Source organism: Berghia stephanieae, chromosome 6, assembly GCF_034508935.2.
Source record: "Berghia stephanieae isolate SIO BIC M18660-M18661 chromosome 6, UCSD_Bste_1.3, whole genome shotgun sequence".
In the NCBI taxonomy this organism is placed as follows: Eukaryota; Metazoa; Mollusca; class Gastropoda; order Nudibranchia; family Aeolidiidae; genus Berghia; species Berghia stephanieae.
Genome location: NC_088365.1, coordinates 56,406,894 through 56,431,158, shown reverse-complemented (window position 1 = coordinate 56,431,158; position 24,265 = coordinate 56,406,894). Strand labels below are relative to the sequence as shown.

The 24,265-nt window shown below is 36.7% G+C and overlaps 2 protein-coding genes across 2 annotated transcripts in view; one reads left to right on the top strand and one right to left on the bottom strand.

The window, feature by feature from the left end:
* The window catches only part of LOC144975308 (proton myo-inositol cotransporter-like), a 22,693-nt gene extending 18,824 nt beyond the window's left edge, over positions 1 to 3,869 (bottom strand). Inside the window, exons 1-3 of the mRNA XM_078919266.1 lie at positions 3,122 to 3,869; positions 1,203 to 1,362; positions 330 to 538 (exon numbers count right to left, since the gene is read on the bottom strand). Of these exons, the coding sequence (XP_078775392.1) occupies positions 330 to 538; positions 1,203 to 1,362; positions 3,122 to 3,677 (925 nt within the window). The 5' untranslated portion in view covers positions 3,678 to 3,869. The remainder of the gene's footprint in view (positions 1 to 329; positions 539 to 1,202; positions 1,363 to 3,121) is intronic.
* A 110-nt stretch (positions 3,870 to 3,979) lies between these two features.
* On the top strand, positions 3,980 to 16,456 carry LOC144975309 (NADH dehydrogenase [ubiquinone] 1 alpha subcomplex subunit 5-like). The gene is made up of 5 exons (XM_078919267.1): positions 3,980 to 4,136; positions 9,615 to 9,659; positions 10,734 to 10,850; positions 11,140 to 11,205; positions 16,109 to 16,456. Exons 1-5 carry the CDS (start codon positions 4,116 to 4,118, stop codon positions 16,211 to 16,213), a joined length of 354 nt encoding a protein of 117 aa, XP_078775393.1. The 5' UTR covers positions 3,980 to 4,115; the 3' UTR covers positions 16,214 to 16,456.
* The last annotated feature ends 7,809 nt before the right edge of the window (positions 16,457 to 24,265 follow it).

Below are 24,265 nucleotides of genomic sequence, written 5' to 3'. Positions count from 1 at the left end.
GAGAGAGTTAAGTGCTATCAGCGGGACTCGTGGGCCTTCTAGTTTTCACGCCAGATTCCCGACGAGTCGGCATGTGTATAGATAGCATTGGTTTCATCTGATTGGAAGATAATGTGAGTATTTTACTTAATGAATAACATCAATATACAGTAAATGTAACACATTTTTTTTCTGAGATTCAATAACACTTTGAGAAATATCCAATTTTGAATTTTTAAAGAGATGAAAACGAGTGAATGGTAAATCTCTCTATTCCAATTACTTGTGATGACATTTCACGTTTAAAAACAAAATAAAATTAAAAGCATATGTATCAAATGTTATCTTACCTGATCTATTGTAAGCTTGTTCATTTTCACACTCTGTTCTAATTCTGAAGATTTCATCATCCACATTTGTAATCCCCATAAGTTTCATTAGAACTAATTTGGCCTTTTCTTCTTTTCCCTTCTTCATCAACCATCTTGGACTTTCAGGCAAAAATACGATTCCTAATAATTGTATGAAGGCAGGGGCTGCTGCTAAACCAAGCATGAATCTGAAAATAATAAACAATGAAATAACCTGATAAATTTAATGTAAAGCAGCACTTATTTCACCTTTTGTTCTCAGTTCAGATTATATAAATATATAAGCAATGTGCGATAGGGTAAATTCATTGAATCAAAACAAGCAAGAATTACAATAAGAGTGATGGAAAGTTTTTGTAAAAAAAAGAGAGTGAAAATAAATGAAAATAATGTTTGTAAAATTAAAGTCAAGACAAAAGGTTAAAAAGTTCTGATGGCCACATCTTATTGAATAAGATTGTGTTAAATTTAATATATTTAAAAATACTTTGTATGACCTGTCACCTTGATATGATACTATATTGAGACAAGGCAGATGCTAGAAATGGAATTTTATAGTTTGAATGTTAATGATTAAAACATTTTTATAATTAATGTTTTCATTTAGGATAAGAAATGCTGTATATTGTAAAAAATGAAAAAGAAATACTAAACCGAATTGAATCAAGCCAAATTTGATGCCCACTGAGATCCATTGTTTCAGAGTCCACGAAAGGACTCTATGATTCAATTGCTTATGCGTGGTTCAATGTAAAAGAGCCTAAAAACCATAAACTATGTATATATAATATATAAAAGAATTTCTTCTTCAAGCATTCATTTATCTCTTAAATTATAAAATACAAAAAGTACCTCCATCCATCACTTTTTATGTAGCTAAATGCTCCTGCCATGACTGATGCGAAACACTGACCACCTGTCACAAATAAGAGGTTCAATGTAACAAGGCGGCCGCGAAGATCTGATGGAGTACATTCAGCAATATACATAGGGATTGTCATAGAAGACAGACCTGTAAAAATTATGAAAATTTAAAAAATATTTATATAAACATTTTTCCAGGAATTACAGGAGAAGTTTTGTTGCTACTATGAATATTACCACTACTACTACTACTACTACTACTACTACTACTACTACTACTAATCTGCATTAGATTCTCCACCTTGCTTTTAATTTTTAACAACAAAGGAGTCAAAACTTTACGTAGTGTTTTTATGCACCTCCGTTGACGGTGTATCTTAACGGCTCGTTTTTATGCACCTCCGTTACGCATGCGCATTCCACCCAATTTCATCAGTGATGCTGTGTCGGTAATTGGACATGGCAAAAGTTATATTGTGACATCTGTAGGTACGTCTTTGTTAATAAATTTAAAAAATAAATAAATAGAATAATAATCTAAAAAATCGAAATTTAAAACCAGAAAATAAAAGTTGCATTGAAGGTAAAATAAGGTTTTAGAATGACCTTATTAAATGTTATGAACTGTCAGGTGGCTCCGTAGTGCAGTGGATAAGCTGTCAGACTCTAACCTTCAATGTACAGGGTTCGATCCCATTGTAGGAATTTATTTTTTTTAAAGTTTACTTTATTGAGAAAGACATCATTTTTTTGTTTTGTTTTGTTATTTTTCAAAAAACTTTTTACCATGTTTAAAAAAAACTTTGATTTTAATTTTCTAAAATCATTTATTTATTTGAGATCAGTATTTGTGTGCCATGTTTCTTTTTACCTTTGATTTTTTAAATCATTGTTATTATTCTTTAATTTATTATCATTGCATAAACGTAAATCGGTAATCACTAAGCAGTGTGCTAAACTACAATCTAAAACTATCTAAAACTCATGGACGTATACGGGTCTATTCACAGAAAATAAGATGAGAAGCCTCTTTTATCTGTGGGTCTATTTCGACACCGCACTTTACACCCCAACAGCAGTACATAAAAGGGGCGTGTTAATTAATTTTATTAATATTTATTGTCTTAATTTAATTCGTACTTCCTTACAATAGGGTATTCTATTTCCTGTCCCATCATTGGTTATATTTATTCTCCTTATCTACGCCAATCACACTACACATCTCTCAATCATCCTTAGTATCTTATTCGTCGTGTTTTGTTGATAAAGGGGAAACAGTCCCCCGACGGAGATGCATAAAAATGCCACCAAAACTTTATTTTTATCTGTTTTACAATTTCATGTTTTAAACAAAAATTCATGACAGTTTAACCACCCCTTCCATATCCAACAGACACATAACCTTGAACACTAGACAGCAAATCGTATGTATCACTATAATTATAATTAATAATTCAATTATGAAATGTCTTTCATATCAATGATTTTAGGTCATGAATCAAATGGAATAAGACTAACACAGCAAATATAAATGTGTATCCATGGCAATTAATCTGACAAACGTTAGACACTGTCTGAGTGAACAAAGTAGTCAAACTGTAAAGCTATTTGTCTTACTTTAGTAAGACTAGCAAGCCATGTGGTTTATTTTTATAGTAAATATTGCGTGCCTGACCACATTTTGACTCAGGTGATCTCATTGTAAGGCATTTGTGACTTATCAGTGCCCACCCAAAGAGAAGAAAGGAACTGTTACATCCATTTCTGGGATAAACTCCGGCTATTTGGACAATTTGAGTTTGAGGTCCGAACGAATACTTTTCTTCTTGTAAAGCGTTTTGAGCATGTTAAGTGCATATGCGATTTATATTTAAAGCTCAATTTTGTTTCTCTCTTATCAACCTTACCTATGGCAATACCAAGAATGCATCTTCCAATTAGCAACATCTCTTTGTTCTGAGAGATTCCAAGAACAACAGCACCAACAGTGAAGATAAAACTGCTGAGTAGAACAACGAATTTCCGTCCGCATTTGTCATTCAAAAATCCACCAAAAAGCGATGCAACTGCAGCAGCACCTATCGTGACACTTATTATCAATTCTTGCCAAAACGATGTTAAATTAAACTGGTCTTTTAAAAGTAGCATTGCACCAGACATAATCCCTGTGTCGTAACCAAACAAAAAACCCCCGAGTGCAGCAAAGGCAGATATTATCCAATAATAAGGTTTCGTATTTTTCTTCAACAATGAAGGAGCCGTAAATATCGGAACTTCACTATCTGACTCATCTTTGGAGTTTATTGTGGCCTTGTGAGTCGGCAGTGTTGGGTGATGGTAACCACTGGCACTGGTTGTCGAGTTGGAAGAGGAAGACATTGTTGCGACAAGTTGATAATGAGAGTTTGATATGTTATTGCTCGGGGTCAATTCAATATCTCCCTCCTCATCCGAAGAAAACATGTGCAAGTTTTCATTGAACTTCAAGCGAAACAAATAGACGAATGAAATTGAAGGCACTCGGGTCAAGATTCAATCCCCAAGTTTGGGGACTCTGAAACTTGAGATTGTTTAGATGGAAGTAAAAGTGGGGCAGTAATTGTGTTTCTTTACACTAAAGATTTCCTCTCTAGCAACGTCACCATGTGAAAAGGAAGAGTTCCATCAAACGGATTGGATTCCCTGTCATAAAGAAAATATAGAAAATATAACAATATTCAATTGCTATAATAAATATAGAATTAATAGAAAAATAATATTACACTTAGTCATTCAGTTTTGATTTCATTTTTACGAGCGGTAAATTAAGCTACTTAATACAATACACATTCCAATCCATTTTATTTACGACCTTCAGAATTGATCGCAATCTACTTTCATTTTCAATTCCAAGTCAAAACAATGGCAGGAATGTACAAAGCGGTAAGTCAATAATATCATTATTTTTTGTAAATTTCAGTACAGTCTGTCAATAATTGAAATCATAGCATTTTCGCTGGATTCAGCGGCTATTCAACTTAGTGATCAGCAATGCTGTAGGTTTATCACCAAGTCGTTTTCAGCAGACATCATAATAATTAGGTAAGTCCCAACAAAGTAAGAGTAAGTGAGTAAGTCAAGTCCACCAAGTAGGCACTTGCAAGAATATTTCAAAATAGTGATATCGGTATTAATTTAGCGTAGAAAAATAAAGGGGAGTGAAACATTTACTAAAGTGAAAAAATTATCGCTCTATCTCAACTAGTTAAAAAGTTATGACCTTTTATGTGGTGAAAAATCTCTATAGAAGCTTAATAAATAGGAAAATATGTGACCAAAACACAGCAACCCAATGGATAATCAAGTATAATTCAGAAACGACTTCAGATACAACATTGAAATTTTTACATGTGGTAATTCAACATCTCTGTAATCCATTGCAAACTGAAAAATAATTATTTATTGAGAGAGAAAGGTATAGTTTAGAGCTGAAACAGCTGAAATCAAGGAAAAATAGATCACGACATGCTTAAAGACTTGGGGCGGATTTCACTGTTCACAAGTCACAAATAAGTCAGATTTCCCCATTTACTTTTTGAGAGGAAATTTGTTCAAAATTCAAAATCATGAAAAGTTTACAAGGGAATTTAAAGGCCTTTCAGAAAAGAAAAAAAAATATTAGCCGACTATATTTCTCCTAATGCTCTGAATGGCTAGCCTGCAGTATTTGATGGCTTATGGACGCGACGTTGATGCAAAAATAAATGCTCAGAGTAGACAGGGAATTCTCACGAATCATCAAGCTAGCATTTTAGGATCAGATTTTATCAAAAAGTTGGGAGTTGTGCTGTCATGAATACTCTATGACGCATTCACTTTTCACTCCGCGCTGCACTATTTAAGTAAGCCTTAGTAACAAAGCCAAAGTCTCAAGACAGGAACAGAGGTTGAAAGACAGGATATCACAAACTCAAGATGGAAGTCTAACAGAAAGTTGGGAATAAAAGACGGCGCCCAAGCACTGGCAAAAGTAAAAGAAGACAAAAAAAATGCAAACACTCTAACGAATGACCCCCCAAAATTCTTGAGAATGGAAACGGCTTGGAAAAATAGAGATCAGGTTTATTTTCCCAAGCATTCGGAGAAATAGTCACTTTGATAATATTAAAGGAGTTTATTTTCCCAAGCATTCGGAGAAATAGTCACTTTGATAATATTAAAGGGCTAGAGACCTTCCTAAGTGTAGGCAGTTTAGTGAGCAGCAGCAGTGGCAGTCAAATTTTGACCCAACTCGCCCATAGGAAAGTTGTGACTGGAAATTGCCGTTCGCGTTTTGGGGGGTTCAATTAAAGATGCATAACTTTGTTATAAAGAGGAATATCGCAGATATTTTGGTATCATTATTTTCGTCTTTCAATTTCCTTTTAAATGGTACCAATTAAGGAAAAATCCATTAATAATTCCAGAATTTATATGAATTTAAAATTTGGCAATTTTCAAATGCATTTATTTTTTTATTTACCGCGTGTGTTTTTAAAATTTAAACGCTTGTTTTTAGAATAACATCTAAACTTTATTCATGCCAAATTTCAGGGCTCTATATCGATGCGCAGACACCTTTTAACTCTGCGCCAAAATGCCTTGTTTACATTATCTTCTCATCATGGCTGCCTGGCGATATCGATATTCATATCGATATTTTAAATTTAGTTATGTATTATGTTAAATTTAGTCCATAATATTTTCAGTACTATTATTTACTATGTTTTTATTTTGAATACATACTTTCCAACTTTATTTATAGGCATTTTATAGTTTTTGTTTTAAAAGTTCGTATATTTCTTCTCTTTGTGAAATCCGATATTAATAATATCGATATTTTCAAAATACCAATTGCTTTAATTTAATTTTATTTTACTTTGCCATCAAGTCATCAACTTTTTTCCCATATGTTTATCATTTTTATCCATATTCTAAAGGCCTTAGCCTTAATAATTATTATGGTAAGAAGTTCTATTAGTTTTGACACCCCCATACATTGAGAGAGAAGGGGGGGAGGGGGGAATAAAATTATATCAATTGTCAGTTCAAATGATGTAATAGCAATAAACCCAAAGTGGTTCAGCAGAATTTTTTAAAGTATTAAAAGCCAGAACTTTCCTTCTAATTATAATAGGGAATCTGTTTAAATTTATTTGAACTTTTTCAATCTACCATTTTATTTATATGCAATTAAATTGCCATAGGTAAAAATAAACTCATTGTGTCATTACACAACATGTTTATATCTTTTCATTTAAATACTCTCAAACCTTTTTTTATTCTCTCTATGTATTAATTAAAAGAGGGTACTTATTTGCAATTGTTTCAGTGAGATATTGGGGATAAATCCAAAAGTGATACTAGAGCAAATTGTTTCTTACGTCTAGCCGAGTTTTTGATTATGTAACATTTGCGACATATTATGTAATAATGTGTTAATTTGAAATGTTTATCTTCCTCTTCATTAATGTAAATGCATTGTCCTCGATAAGACAAACCTTTTGGTATACAATATATGATAAGAACTCCATATTGACTGTTTTAACCATTTTTATTAACATCACGCGATTTCGGTCACAACTTTGCAATGGTAATTTTGGGGTAAAAATCGGTCTGAAATTTCAGACTTTGAACTGCCATAACTACATTTCTAATCAAGATAGAAACAAAATTCAAACTGTTTTGTAATCTGTGTTGCCAGCTCTTTCATATGACATTGGTTTCAAGTGTGTGAGGTACATTTAGAATTTCTATTAAACTCCCTAATGCAAATGAATGACCTATTGGAATTTTGGAAAAGTCGACAATTAAATATTTATTCACATGTAGATAGACCAAATACACCACTGAATCGGCGTCATTTAGTTGTTCACTTTGAACTTTTCAAAATGAAAATAGACCTCATAAAAGCAGAGATATGGACTGATAAATGTTTGAGGTGGTGTATTAGTGTTTAAAATGGTCGAAAATAGGTGATTTTAAAAACTTCCGCTCCCCCGTTCCCCTAAATTGGACAGACGTCCGTCTAAGGATGAAAAACGTCAAAATCAACAGTGAAAAATCAATCGGAAAAAAAAGGAAGAGAATTGTAAATTATAAAATGAATGCATGGAAAAATAACTTCCATAAATGGAATATTTTGTAAGATATAAAGATGTAAAGTTTTGATGTGGATTGACGAAGTTATCTCTCAAACCCAGCAGACGACAGGAAGTGAATCAGTATAAGAAAATGGCAGCTTCTGTAAACAATCGAGGCCAATTACTGTTTTTTGGGGAGCTCTAACTTTTGAGTGCAAACATATTTTGCTCTGAAATTTTTAGAGAAGCTACTTTAATATGTATCTCAGAAGGACTTTTTTTTATTAAGAAGGACCATCTCTGGTTTAAAAGTTATAAGCGTTTAAACACATATACTCTCTTTACGCAAAGATTTCTCAAAATCATGATATAGGAAGATAATAATATTAGCATCATTGTATGCAGAATTTTATGCCCTTTCCAATGATATATAATACATGCCATTTCATTCCACTGAGAAAGAAGAATGAGCATTTTAAAATCACTCCTAAAATGTTTCCCCTCAAAAACGGAAACAGAAATCCTCGCCTGTTTTCAACTCGCGAGAGCTACTTCTTGCAAGTGCCTACACCAAGTCCAAGTTCTAGGCCTGGACTACTACTACTACATGCCCCTACTGCGCATAGAATTTTGCATTAAGAAAACTCCACATACGGACGTCATTATGAAAACACGATGTCTTTTACCATATATTACCTGGAAAACAAGTTGACCTGCTGCAGTTGAGACTGAAAAAATTGTTTCCTCCTCCTCCTCCTCCTCCTGCGTCAGCTGGAGTCTCACTTCTTTACTTCCCCTTCTTCTGCCCTCTCTCTCTCTCTCTCTCTCTCTCTCTCTCTCTCTCTCTCTCTCTCTCTCTCTCTCTCTCTCTCTCTCTCTCTCTCTCTCTCTCTCTCTCTCTCGTGTCCCTCATAGATACACTTTTATTTTAAGCGACTGCTTTCACTTTCATTATTGTTGCACTGTAGAGTTGTGTTAATTATCATCGTCATCATCATCATCATCATCAAATTATAGCGTAGTAGTAATAAGTTTAAAGATTTTATATCTATAAAAAAGAAAAAGAGAAAATAAAACCATGATAAACAAATACTAATGATAATGACAAATCACTAAAAGATAAAAAACAATTAGGATGATAAATGATAATAATAATAAGAAGAAGAAGGAAGGACTTCTGTAGTTTGACAGCACACCTAAAGACTAAAGAGGGGATTTTTTTTAAATTATCGGGGGGAGACTCCCTCAACACTAGCTATTTTATTATTATTATTATTATTATTATTATTATTATTATTATTATTATTATTATTATTATTATTATTATTATCATTATTATTATCATTGTCATCATAATCATCTTCCTCTTCTCTCAGCTTATCCTGCATTTTGCAGGGTTGCCATAATGAATGCCACATCTCCATTCACCTCAGTTCATTGCATCATCTTCCTCCAGACCCAGTTCTTTCTTATCTTCCTTTACCCTAACCATCCACCTAGTCTTCGGGCATCCCTTTTTTCTCTTTCCTACTAATTGTATATACTTTCTTTCTCATGTACTCCCTCTCCCATCTCTTAAAATGTCTGAACCATTTCAATCTATCTTCTCTCAACTTTAATGATACATTTTTCACTTCAGTCATACTTCCAAGCCGTTTATTTCTTACTTTTCAGCATTGTGGCCATCTTGACATCCTAATTTCTGCCATCTCAACTTCTATATCTTTTTTCTTTGTCGTAGCTGCAGTCACCAATCCATACAACATTGCAATCTTACAATAGATATATATATATATTTTTCCCTTCAGCTTTGCGGAAATTTTTTTATCTCACATAACTCCAGTTAACTCCCTCCAATGATTCCAGCCTTCCTGGATCCTGTTCTTAACCTCCATCTCATCATCATCATCATTATTATTATTATTATTATTATTATTATTATTATTATTATTATTATTATTATTATTATTATTATTATTATTATTACTATTATTATTATTATTATTATTATTATTATTGTTATTATTATTATTATTATTATTACTATTATAATTAATAAGTAAAACTTAATTATAGTATTAGATAAATAGATTTTAAAGATTAGTTAAAATTATGAAATTTTAAGAGAACAACACATTTTAAAAATACTGTGACATTGTAGAAATCTGTGTTCCATGCTTTTTGAAATCTTTTTTTAAATTTTTGTTTTGTTTTGTTTTTGTGGTAAGATGTATTTTCCAACACCTCAATAGATAACACAACAAAGTCATATATTGTCATTTATTTTACTCTGTTACAGACAACTGGCCTGACGGGTCTTGCTGTGGCAAGGCATCCACATCAGGTAAAATTGTCTCTTCATATTAAAAGATTACTCAGGCAGGCTTTTATAGTAATATTAGACAACATTCGTCAAAGCAAGAAGTCATATTGTCTATTCTATTCTATGCAGACTGCATTTCACTACAGTGACAAAGCTAGCCCATTTACTCAACCTAATACGACAAATATATCTTGCTTTTGTTTGAAAATATTTCCATTACAACAATGAGTCCATAACAAATGTACACATCGACTTAATACAATTTATATTAAAGAGAAGGTGAGGAAGTTATATATACAGTAAAAACTGATTAAATTCAAGGGTCTTTGTATTCTATTTCGATTTAGACATACTTTAAAAGTTTTTGGGATTATCAAGGGGCACAACTCATCCTTACTCAAAATCATAGTTGATACATTAGGTTGTCTCATTATCTCATGGTTAACGTCGCATCAGTATGCCGTTCTTTATTTATCGGTTTTGTGTGGTGGGGCGGGGGGGGGGGGGTCCTTTTTTTTTGTCTGTTTGCTTGTTTTTCTATTTCATTCACATATTTTTATTTGGTTGATTTAATTTGATTATTGAATTATTGTATTTTTATTTACCAGCAATAAATTTATTATAAATTATGGTGATGTGGAATGGATTAAAGTATTTTTTTTTAAACCAACAAACAATTAGGTAGATGTGACTATGCAGTTAGTGGTAGTACCTACTACTAGAAGTAAAGTTCTTGATGATAATGAGGGGAAGAGAAATCTGAGAGCTGTGGACACTTCAAGGTCAAAATTAGAATGAAGCGTGAAGCAACAAGATGATGAGTTCAGTGATATTGATATATATGGATCCTCACAACGTACTCACCCATTGTCATACACATTACATCAGATCAAATTCAACTTAGTCATTTTGTTTAATTAGTGTTTAATTAGTGTAGTGGGTGGATGGGTGGGTGAGTAGGGGACATTTGTTTTGAGTTTTTTCAGTTTATCCGGTTTTTACTGTAGATGCACTTGTTTGCTTATTCATAAAACTTCCATTATATCTTCATTGTTTCTAATTCTAAGAGATTTATTTTTAATTCATCCTCCACAGACTTTGAAAGTTTTGTATACAAAGATTCAGCAACAATTGGATCGAATGCCTGCTGAAGCAGCATACAGAAGACATACCCAACAAATTATCAATGAACGTCTCAACCATGTGAAAACTGTATGTTATTTAATAGTGAATTAGTGTGCTATTTTTTCCATTGTTTTGTTGTAATAGTTTGTATTTTTTTTTGGTATTTTTTATTTATTTTGTTTTGTTATTTGTTCGGTTTTCATACACCTTGAACATGATAAAGAGTTCATTTGGAAAAATATTTCATTTCACCACACTTTGATTCATCATTCAAAACTTCATCAACCATTTTTAAGCAATTTTGTCTGTTGTTGTTGATTTGTCAGCTGTCAGTTTCCATTTTCTAATGCTTTATCCTCCTCACCTAATATTTCAGGAGCCAGATGTGTTTAAATTGGAGAAAAAAATCAATTGTGGTCAGGCTGAGGAACTTATTAAGCAGGTACTGTCAGAAATTCCCCCGTGTGGTGTCCGGGGTCCCTCAACTGAGAGGGTCAAGAATAGCCCAACGCCAAGCCAGCGTGTCGTAAAAGGCGACTAATGGTGTGTGATTCCCCCATCTTTGAGTCACCTGGTCCTCCAGGTTGGGGGTTGGCAAAGGGTTAACACCCCTTTCCGTTAAACTCAAACCGTTACAGAAACACAGACAGACAAACCAAATCCTTTTTTTAGCTTGGGCGACCGAAGAGTTTCTGGAATTACAGAATTTATGAAGGACAACAGACAAAGCCGGAAGGACTCTGCTGACCCGATGACGTCTTCGCCAAACAAGCAGCTTCGAATTGCGTCGTGGAACGTTCGCACCATGTATGAAGCAGGAAAAAGCTCTCAAGTTGTGACTGAGATGAGAAGATACAGGCTGCATATACTTGGAGTAAGCGAAACCCACTGGATACAATCCGGACAGAAACACCTCAAGTCTGGGGAGAAGATTTTATATTCAGGGAGAGGGGACGGGATTCATACACAGGGAGTAGGAATAATTCTAAGCAAGTTTGCCCAGAAGTCACTGAGAGGATGGGAACAATGCGGAGAAAGGATCATCATGGCGTCCTTTACAACACAGAGTAAGAAGATCAGTATGAACATTGTACAGATCTATGCCCCAACAAATGATGCAACAGATGAGGACAAAGATACATTTTATGGTCTGCTACAACAAGTCATTGACAAGTTGCCAAGGAAAGACATCAACATATTGATGGGAGATGCTAATGCAAAAGTGGGACAGGATAACGTAGGCTATGAAGGTATCATGGGACGTCATGGCATGGGAGAAATGAATGATAATGGTGAGAGATTTGCAAATTTCTGTGCATTCAACAGTTTGGTGATTGGAGGATCAGTGTTCCCCCATAAGAGGATCCACAAAGCAACTTGGGTCTCACCAGATGGTGTGACAGAGAATCAGATTGATCATTTTTGTATCTCTCGTAGATTCAGACGTTCATTGGAAGATGTGACAGTACGGAGAGGGGCAGATGTTGGATCAGACCATCACCTGCTATTGGCAAAGCTTAAGCTCCGACTCAGAAAACACGGGGCCAGATCACATACAAGAAGAAAATTCGAGGTGAATGCACTTGATGGGGAAAAGAATGAGGAATTCAAACTACAATTGAGTAATAGATTCCAACCTCTTACTGAGCTCGAGGAGGACATAGATGTAGAGTCACATTGGGCAAAGATCAAGGAAGTCTACATAACAACTTGCCACGAGGTGTTGGGGGTAAAGAAATCGGAACATAAAGAATGGATAAGTCCAACCACCTTGGACCTTATTGAAAAGAGGAGAACAAGGAAGGAACAAGTGAATGCAAGCCGAACAAGGGCTTCAAGACTGGATGCACAAGAGCAGTATCGAGCCATAGCTAAGGAAGTCAAAAGATCTGTGAAGAAAGACAAGGAAGCATTCATGAACAGACTTGCAGAGAAAGCAGAAGCAGCAGCGACTGGAGGACACATGAGGATCCTTTATCAAACTACCAAGACACTTGCTGGAAAATATGGGAAACCAGAGGTACCAGTCAAAGACAAAGATGGGAAAACCATTTTTGGAAAAGAGGCTCAATCTGAACGATGGAGGGAACATTTCAACTGCCTTCTGAACAGACCACCACCAGACAACCAGCCAGAAATTTTGCCTGCAAGGAATGAGCTACCAATTAGCTGTGATCCACCATCGATAGCAGAGATTGTGGGTGCCATTAACAAGATGAAAAGGGGGAAAACTGCTGGACCAGACCAGATTCCACCGGAGGCTCTAAAAGTTGATGCGGAAAGAAATGCTGAGGCCCTGCACCCACTATTTGAGAGAATCTGGAATGACGGGATATTCCCAAAGGATTGGAAGGAAGGACATCTTATCAAGCTTCCAAAGAAAGGGGACCTCAGTAATTGTAATAATTATCGAGGCATCACTCTTCTTTCTATCCCAGGAAAGGTTTTCAACCGTATTATTTTAGAGAGAATTAAGAATGCAACAGATGCTAAACTGCGGGACGAACAGGCAGGTTTTCGGAAAAACCGTTCAACCACCGACCAGATTGCCTCTCTGCGAGTCATAGTGGAACAGTCTATAGAATGGAATTCTCCTCTTATTGTCAACTTTCTGGATTACGAGAAGGCTTTCGACAGTATTGACAGAGCAACATTGTGGAAAATTCTGGCACATTATGGACTCCCTGAAAAGATAGTAAACCTCATTAAGGAAATGTATGAAGGATCAAGTTGCAGGGTTGTACATGAAGATCAGCTTACTGACAGCTTTGAAATTAAGACTGGTGTCAAGCAGGGATGCTTGCTCTCTCCATTCCTGTTCATCCTTGCCATTGATTGGCTAATGAAGGAAACCTCTAAAGGGAGAAGAAATGGGATACAGTGGATCCCCTGGACACAGTTGGATGATCTGGATTTTGCAGATGATCTGGCTCTTTTGTCCCACACCCAGGACCAGATGCAAGCAAAAACCACAATTATAAACAGCCTCTCGGAATCAATTGGTCTAAGAATTCACCCTGCAAAGTCAAAGGTCTTGAGGATAGGTACGCGTCAAAGGGAGCAGATCAAAGTAAAAGATCAGGAACTCGAAGATATAGACACTTTCTGCTATCTCGGAAGTATAATTGACAAGGATGGAGGCACGGAAGCAGAGGTGAAAGCACGAATAGGAAAGGCACAGGCTGCATTCACATCTTTGAACAGAGTTTGGAGAACTAAAGATATCTCCCTTCAACTAAAGCTAAGACTTTTCAACTCAAACGTGAAGTCTGTCCTACTGTATGGATGTGAAACTTGGAACGCATCACAGGCATGTATAAGGAGGGTACAGATTTTCGTAAACAGGTGTATGCGTAAGCTACTCAGAATAAAATGGATGGATAGAATAAAAAATGAAGAAGTATGGAAAAGAACACAGCAGAAACCAGTGGGAGAGGATATAGGAAGAAGACGATGGAGGTGGATTGGACACACGCTTAGAAAGAATGACTCAACTATAACAAAGAAAGTATTGGACTGGAACCCTCAGGGCAGAAGATCAAGGGGAAGGCCACGAGGAACATGGAGAAGAATTAAAGAAGCGGATATACAGAGAAGTGGTAAGACCTGGAATGAGATAAAAAAGTTGGCTCAGGATAGAGAAGGATGGAAACTGTTTGTCTGTGGCCTATACCCTGACCCAGGGTGAAAAAGGCATTGATGATGATGATGATGACTGTCAGAAATTAATTCTTATTACGGTATTTATTGTTAGTGCCAACATCATCATCATAACAGTCTAGTGCATCTCTTGTTAAATTTGAAGATATTTTTATATCATGTAATAAATTACTTTGTGATAAGTGTTACTTAACATTTAATCTGGGTACTTGTTGATGGACAGAAAGTGTATTAACAATCTATGCAAATTCAAGTTTCTGTAATTTAGTAAAATATTAAATAAGTGAAAGGGATAGGTGCTTTACCTTGTGGTAGTAGTAGTAGTAGCGTATGGCTACATCTCCACGCAGGAAGGTTCCAGTCAGTCTTTAAATTCGTCACCGCAGTTGAGAACAACCTCAAAACCTCTCATCAATCTCATCACAGGACAGTGTAGGATTATGTTGCCTGCTCTCTCTGACAGTGGGGACAGTGGTTCTTAAGTCAACACTGGCTTCCAATAGAGAAAAGAATAATATACAACATCGCATGTTTTGTGTACAATTGTCTTCACCATATATCACCTGAATACCTTGAATGCCTTGTGAGGGAATATAAACCAACTCAATCTCTGCGATCCGCCAGTTCTTTGCTAATGGAGAAAAACGTCCTAAGAACAAAGTTTGCTGAGCGCGGTTTTGCAAATTCTTTACCATCTAAAACCACAGAGGTAGATTGATTTTTGAGATGTTTTTTTTTTCTTGCTTTGTCTGGCACCTTTCATACACACTTGTTCAGATCTTTATCTTACACCGGTGCCTTAATTTGATACTTTGATTTCAGCACATTTGGTAGGTCATTCATATTACACTGTATTTGATAAATGGAAAAGAATGGGCTAGTAGTAAGGATTAGGCTCTTCACACTCAGAGCCAAATCTCCCTGAATTTTGTCCCAAAACTCCCTTTCAATTGATGTACCAGGTCAGCAGCTCTAGCTCTTTGGTATGATAATTTCTACAGGGACATGACTATTCACCCTCACTAAAGTCGATGACAAAGATTTGGTTGGGCCATGGAAAAGGGTTGACAATTCATCTTTTATTATTTCCATATATTAATATATACTAACTGAGCTTGTGGCACACTTGTCTTCTTTTCTGTCAAATTTTTCTGGATACATAGCGGCCAACTGTCCTGATAAAATCAAGACTGTTCCGATTTGGCGTTCTGAGAAAGATTTTAAGGGGGGAAAAATTGGACTGTTTATGTGTATGGAAATGACCCTTGATTGTTCGAGGATTTATCTTTTTTGACTAGCAAATTTAAACAAGGAACAGAAAAAGCTCTAGTCCAGATCATATTATAGAATAGTCCAAAACATTCTACTGTTTTAGGCCATGAAGGTACATATTGTCTGTGGGTTAGGGTGTCCCGTTTCAGCTTTTTGACTAGTTGGCCGCTATGTGGATATTCATGATTAGGACGATTGTCTGATGACTCCTCTCAAGCTAACCTTTGAACCAGATGAGTTCAGCAGTCAAAAATTTATATATCCATTACAATCTTAACAAGTTTAAGATAATATCAGGTTTAAGATTAAAATTCAATATATGTGAATATGTGTAATCATTATGAAATGAGCTACACCTGTTATCACTACTAGGTACCTACTATTAACCTTATCAATTTCATTTTCCTCTACAGGCTGAGAAAGAACTAAGTTTGGCAAGAAATATGTTGAAATGGAAACCCTGGGAACCCCTAGTCGCCCCGCCACCCAAAAACCAATGGAAGTGGCCTCTTGCATGAATGATGATTTAAAAAGCTGATAGAATCTTTATGGCAAAGAATGTGATTAGATATTCAGTTGGTTGAATGTGTTTGTCATTATTATTTCCTCCCTTTTTCTAGGATATCATTATAATAAGTCACAATTATTTCTGATATCTTTGCTATCTGACTTTCGGATATTGTGATATTGATTTATTTTTTTCAAGGGAGTTATTATTTTAAGTTAATATTAATAAATTGTAATTTAGATGAAAAAGTAAAGTGCATTATTACTTTATTCATTAGTATATCTCTCTTCTTCTTCTTCGTCTTGTGGAAACCTCCAATATTGTTGAGGATCACTCCACAGTTTGTAGTGTTTTACATTTTAAACTTGCTAAAACTCTGCACATAATACTAATTTTTAAAAAAACACATAGATTAAAAAAGTCACGTTGTGAACTCTAGCAATCGCGTGAAGGCATGTTGGCAACCGTTTTCAGCCACTTCAGCTGGGAGGCTATTCCATAGTCGGGCAGTGGAAGGGAAAAACGAATACATGTGGGCGTCTGTTTTTGATGTTGGGATGGTTACTCTTGCTGTGTGTCCCCTCGTATTTCTTGTGCCGATATCTTTGATGTCGTTTGGAAGTTTAAGGCACGAATTTTTGTAGTAGATCTTGTGGAACAATTTAAGTTTATCTATCTTTCTTCTCTTTTCCAGAGGTTCAAGGCCAATCCGTTGTGATATTTCAGACGCACTTGAAAAAGGATAGAATGTGTTTGTGATGCGTCTTGCTGTTTTTCTTTGGATGTTTTCTAAGGTGTCGATGTTTTTCTTTGTATATGGGTCCCAAATTGAGCTGCGGTACTCCAAAATTGGTCTAACAATAGTTTTAAAAGCAAGGGTTTGAGTTGTGATTGGGCATCTTTTTAAATTTGTCTCTCCGGGGTTCATATAAAGGTATTGTCTTTTTTTTTTTTAAAGAAGTGTTTTTACTCAGTAATGCTTTCATAGTATATATCTTCTTTAAAAAAAAAGAATTCATTATACTGACTGAAGGGGGCAATAGTTCAAGACCTAAATAATGTGCTCACATGGAAATGGATTGCTTTTTAACTCAAGAGTTTCAGGAAATGGTTCCTGACCTTCGGTTTTCCATTTAGCAAAAGGAGGGAGCTATGTCTGTTGTTAGGTTTGATGAAAAGTACTTTGCGACATAATGGCTTCCTATTTGTTAATGTCCGTTTTATAATTAACATAATGAATTCAGGATAAACTTCATTGGCTGGGGGGTCGTGATAATGTTTTTAGTTTTTGTTACCTGAAACACTGGTTACAATGGGATTCGAACCCACCACTATAGTCATATGTAGAACATCACCTTACCAGACGATCACGCTGATCAGATGAACGTTGACGATTTACGAGGGCTCTTTCAGAAATAACCGAAAAATGCCCATTGCTCAGCAACCAGTGGAGATTTTTTAATTCTGTAAATGACATGATATTCCTTATTTCCTTACGGATATTCCCAGAAATTATGAAGTGCATCATTTTGCACAATGAATTTCTAGACGATTTTAAAGATGGCAGCCCACCTTGAAACTTGGTCAAAGGAGGAAATCAGAGCTGTCATACGTTTTTTGAACGCCAAAAGTCTGAATCCTACCGAAATTCATAAAGAACTTCAGAGTGTATATGGTGAGCATGTTATAAGCCGTACACAAGTCTATCACTGGTGTAATTTGTTTGAAGCCGGCCATTCCGACTTGACAGACAGGGAAGGGAGAGGGCGTTCGATAACTGCGACGTCAGAAGACAATGTGAAGCGAGTTGATGAGCTTATTTGTCAAGACAGGAGGTTGAAACTTTATGAAATCGCAAGCAGTCTTGAAATTTCGGAAACTTCTGCCCATAGAATTGTATTTGATGAACTTGGCTACAGAAAAGTCAGCGCAAGATGGGTTCCTAAGCAATTGACAGACAATCATAAAGAACAAAGCTTGGACATCTGCAGGGAACTTTTGAGAAGAAGCAAGAGCTCACGCAGGGTTCGCGGGCATACTGCCAATGCCGGCGGAGACTTTCTAGGGTACGATGTGACTTTTCTTGACAACATAGTCACCGGTGATGAGACTTGGTTGCACCATTGCACCCCAGAAACAAAGCAAGATTCGATGACATGGAAACATCCATCCTCACCTGTCGCAAAGAAATTCAAAGTCATGCGGTCAGCAAAGAAAATAATGGGAACTGTTTTCTGGGACAGTCGTGGTGTTATTCTGTTCGAAACCTTACAACCTGGAGAAACAATCAATGCTGCAAGGTACTGCCAAACTCTTGACAAGCTTAGGGAGGCCATTCGCAGAAAGCGCCCAGGGCAGTTGACCAACGGGGTCATTTTGCAACACGACAACGCTACACCCCGCACAGCACGAGTGACGCAAGGTTGGCTAGAGAAATGTGGATGGGAGATTTTGCCACACCCACCACACAGTCCAGACCTCGCACCATCCGATTATCACCTCTTTGGGCCACTGAAACGTGAGCTGGCAGGAAAGCGCTTTGATGTCGATGAAGAGCTTGTTGACAATGTGCGGAAATGGCTACAAAACCTTGACGGAAATTTCTTCTGAGAGGGTATCTATTCCATGGTGCGGCGTTGGCAGAAGTGTGTCGACAGACTTATCTGTTACGCAGAGAAATGAAGGACGAGTCAAGGTATGAACACGTGCAAGAATTTTGTTGATAGCATAAAAAACGCGGATTTTACAGGCATTTTTCGGTTAATTATGAAAGAGCCCTCGTATATATATATATATATATATATATATATATATATATATATATATATATATATATATATATATATATATATATATATATACAATTGCAAACACCTCAACTATTTTATTGCGACAACATCGCAAGATGGATTGTTATATCTTTTCACGCAAACGAACACCAGCAATCGACTAGAGCTCATCACCGCCGGAACACGCCTCAGTTATGACACAGCGTTATTGACCACTATCATCATCTCTGCTGATTGCTGATCACGCATACGAAGAGAAAAGCACTGACTATAATATTGGGCGCTCCGAGTATATATAATTGTATAAAATCTGCAGTGATGGGCAAATCCGCTTTTTGCAGATAAAGACCTTGAACTTGAGCGGCGCTGTTCTCAGAATTTTAGAATACAGTTATTGGAAAGACATTTTGGGGGATTGGGAGGCCACACTCATGGCCAACCTATCCCAAACAAATCATTTGAGCTTCTCGATCAAGATCGTGGTCTCCCTAGATATCTCCATAGTCTTTTGATGTTTACTTTCTTTCCACCATTGGTTTACAATGGCTTTAGTTTTACAGATTTTTACCGAAAGAGCCATTTTTTTTTTATTTATGAAAACAGAATGACCGTAGATCTATAAGCTAACAAATTTTACATTCAACACAAAAAGTGTTGGAAGTACAGATAGGGAAAGGTGGTAGTTTTTCCTATTTGCAGTCGTATAGCAAATAGTCACCTCGTAATGTTCGTATTAGTAAAGGACTCCGGCCTGGGACAGGACAAAACCAAGTTGGAACCAAGTAATCCCATTCCAAGACAAAGAGAGAAAGCAAGTCGAAAAAGCAGATCAGATAGGAGGAAAGAAGATAAATCAAAAGTGAACGTGACCTCCCTCCATACCAGATAAATTTTTTCAAAATAGATATATACAGAACTTAGTAATATTATGTTGTCTAGAACTAGAAATAATAAAAAAGAGCTGAGTGACTTCAATTTCGTTCCGCTATACCTGTTTTCCAACTTGCTCTCTGTCTGTGTCTTCGAATGAGATCACATATATGTATGTAGTTTTGTCCTGGCCCTAGCCAGAGTCCTTGGCTGGAAGGGAAACAGTCCAGTGATTTTTTTTTTTTAGTGTAAAATATCTTTCTTATGTATTGTTATATTTTTTCACCATAGCACAAACACCATAGCAATCGACTAGCGCTACACACCGGCGGAACACGCCTAAGTTATGATACTGCGCTGTTGACCGCTATCATCATCTCTGCTGATTGCTGATCATGCATACGAAGAGAAAAGCGCTGACTATAATATTGGGCTCTCTGAGCATATATAACTGTACAAAATCTGCAGTGGTGGGCAAAACGCTTTTTGCAGATAAAGACCTTGAACTTGAGCGGCGCTGTTCTCAAGTATAAAATGAGTACCTGGCCATTAATAGCGTTGTCTCAGTCTGCAAACAATTGTAATAATAGTATCGCATAATAGGCATCATATCTCGTTCTACGTGTCAAGTGTTGCTGTTGGCTTGGGACCCCTTGTAAAGTGCTTTGAGCATGTTTAGTGGATATTGCGCCATATAAAAGCTCAAGTTTACGTGAGTGAGCACCACATCGGTCGACGGCTAGTGCCAATTAACTCCTGTGCAGCTAGCAGTGTCACCTAAGCTGGCTTTTTGTCTCGCTTCGCCTCACCAACGGAAGGAGCCTCTGGGATTCTCCATTACGGTACTTTACTATGATCATCATTGAGAACCAGGAGAAAATTGAACAGCATGGAATTGATGAAACCAATATTTTAAAAATGCAGTGCAGCGACTGCCGACGAATGCTGATGTTGATGCAGCTGCTGTGCTGACGTGCAGAGTTGACTGATCGACACGATGTCATTGTCATCAAGGCCTATCCATTATAGACCAGATGTAGAAAGCTAGCAATGCATGGTTCTGTGTTATTTTCAAAATAGCCTACTTTGGCTGAAACCGCCATTGTAGACGGCTGGAAAAAGACATCTACAATGTACAAATGTCATACCCTTCCTACCTCTTCCCAAATAGAATGACCTCCCTGCCCACATGGAGGTGAGAAAAAAGAAACACAGATTTTGGGTTTTTTTACAGCGCTTACGACACTTATTAGGTTATTTTATCACCAGTAAAATTAAAAAGAAAGATGAGATATAGAGGAAAAGTAAATCTTAAGTTAAAAGCACCAAAGAAGGTTCCATGAGCAATCCACCGATATGCCTATTTTGAGATTACATTCGAGCACGGTTTCCTTGAACTCCTCTGGACATCCAAAATGGTTAGAGGAAAATCGTGTCTTGACGTAACCACTTGATATTGATATGTTTATATTATATTGCAAAAAATAGTCACCAATTTCATCAATTCCCATCTATTTCAAGACTTTATACCAATAATGAGGTCAGACAGAGGTAGACTTGATGCACTCACTCACTCACTCAATCCTCTCCGGGCCTGCTGGCACTTGAGGCGATGCAAGGGATCTCCACCTGATCCTGTCAGCAGTTATTCTTGGGGCCATCTCGAGGGACAGACCTCTCTGTTTTAGGTCCCTCTCTACGGTACGTCTCCAAGTCTCCTTGGGGCGGCCTCACTTCCTCTTTCCTTGGAGAGCCTTTCTTATCAATGTTTCATCAGGTCTGCGACAGATATGCCCCAACCACTGCCATCTTCTCCTTTTAATGACTCCACTTCAGCTCTCGCTCTCAGGTCCTCATTTGAGATTGTTTGGCCAAAATATTTTGAAGATTCGACACAAACATTTGTTTTGGAATATTCAAGTTTCTGGATGATACTCTGTGATCTTCCAACATTCAACAACATGAGCAAAACGCTCAAGACATTACTTTTAATAATCTTTATTTTAGTGCTGGAATATAATTCCGTTGCTCTCCAAATTTGAGGGAAGCTAATGTGAATGTCTGGTTTGCCTTACTGACTCTGGTATACTCGATGTACGTTTTTGTATAAATCCAAAAGAAGCACTTTCTCCACTCCATCATTCTCTGTCACGTTATACCTGCTTCCTCACTGGTACATGCCTCAATAATTTTCTCTTTGTTTTATGCTTTTATTTTAGGTCAATATGGTGCCAGTAAAAAGGAAGAAAATGGGATAGTAAAAAAATATCTAAAGATTTACAATTTAAGCCATACAAGAAACGGTAAGACAAGGGGAATGGTTAAAATAGGGAACAGATTCAAACAGCACACTATCTGTGTATTCTTCTTCTACTTCTAGGTTCCATGCCTGGTCCAGGCTTCGGATACTGCATGAATTATCTCTCTCCATTCCTCCCTGTCTCTTGCTTTTTCAAACAGCTCTTGGATTGTTAGGTTGGTGAAGCCCTTCAGTTGATCTATGGGTGTTTTTCTTTGTCTCCCCCGGGCGCGTTTACCAGGTATTTTTCCACAACTTGCCAGGTATTCATTCTTATCTTTCCTTACTATGTGTCCGAAAAAGGAAAGTTGTCGATCCGCTATTAAGGGCATTAGTTTCCTTTGTTGGTATGTTTGTTTTAGCACTTCTTCGTTCGTTTTATGTGCAGTATACGATATTCTCTGCATCCTTCTCAAGCACCACATTTCAAAAGCTTCAATGTTCTTTTGTGTTTCTGCATTTGTAGTCCAGCTTTCGCATCCGTATAACAAGATTGGCCACACGTAGCACTTCAAGACTCGGAATCTAATCCCGAACGACATCTGTTTGTTTTTCAAAATGTTTCCCAGGTCCATGAAGGCCTGTTTGGCTTGAGTTATTCTTGCTCGTATGTCTCGGTTACATCTTCCATCTGTTGTCACTATTGAACCTAGGTATTTAAAACTTTCTACGTTGGTAAGTTGCTCGCCGTGAATCGTTATATTGCAGGTGTTGTTGTTTTCGGGGTTTTTCTGTATTACCATGCATTCCGTTTTGGTGATATTCACTTCCATTCCCTTGGCTTCACTATCTACAACCACTTTGTCAACAATCTTTTGAAGTTGGATTTCTGATGTTGCAATGAGTACCGTATCGTCTGCGTATCTTATATTATTTATGTTGTGACCTCCTACTTTTATTCCCTCCATATTAGTTATGCCCCTCATGATTGTTTCTTGGTATAGATTAAACAGATCTGGTGAGGCAACACACCCTTGACGGACTCCTTTCTTAATAGGAATGGAATTTCCTGTAGAGTTTCCGATTTTGATAGATGCCTGCTGGGTGTAGTATAATGTTTGCATGAGTCTGAGGTCTTTCTCATCAGCGCCAATGGAGTGCAGTTGTTTTAGTATTTCTTCGTGGCGTACTCTATCAAAAGCTTTTTTGTAGTCGACAAAACAGAGGTATAGTGGGGTCTGAACCTGTATAGCTCTTTCACTTAAAACACGGAGGAGGTATATTGCGTTCCTTGTCCCTCTGCCAGGTTGGAATCCATATTGTTCTTCTGCGGGGTTAATCTTATTCCTTAGCCTGTTGATAATTATACGCAACAGTATTTTGTTGATGTGGCTTATTAAACTTATAGTTCTAAAATTTTCGCATCTGACTGCACCTGCTTTCTTTGGTATTGCTATGAAAATAGAGTTACAGAGATCTTCTGGAATTTTCCCAGTGTTGTATATATTGTTGAATAATATGTGAAGTTCATCAATTGCTAGATCTCCTAGGCTTTTTAATACCTCTACAGATATTTCATCAGGGCCTGTTGCTTTACCATCCCTCATTCGTTCCGTGGCATGTTCAATTTCACTTTTGGTGATGTTTGGTCCGCTTAATGGTTCTTTGAATTTCAGTGGTGGTTCATTTCTATTTGGATCATTGTACAGTTCGCCTATGTATTCTACCCATCGGCTTTCTATATGTTGTTCTTCAAATAGCAGTTCCCCTTGTTTGTTTTGGATACAACTTCCTGCTGCTTTGCTTTTCCTTTTCCCTTATAGTTCTTTTATTCTTTGGTGAGCTTGTTGGGGGTTGGGTTTGTATTCTCTTTCGATTTCGCAGCATTTCCAGTCTAGATAGTTCTCGTATGCCTCGATGCATTTGGATTTAATGTGGTTGTTCAATGTTTGGTATTATGCAGACCCTCTGTTGCATTTTCGTCTTTCTTCAAATAGGTTTGGAATTTCATTTGTCATCCATTCCTTTTTGCTGTTTATTTGAGCTATTGGTAAATGCTTTTCTGCAGTTGATTTGACACACTTTTGGAATATATCAAATTGTTTTTCACATTTTTCGTTATCAGGTTCACTTTGGCTTTGTATCATGAGTGCATTTTCAAATT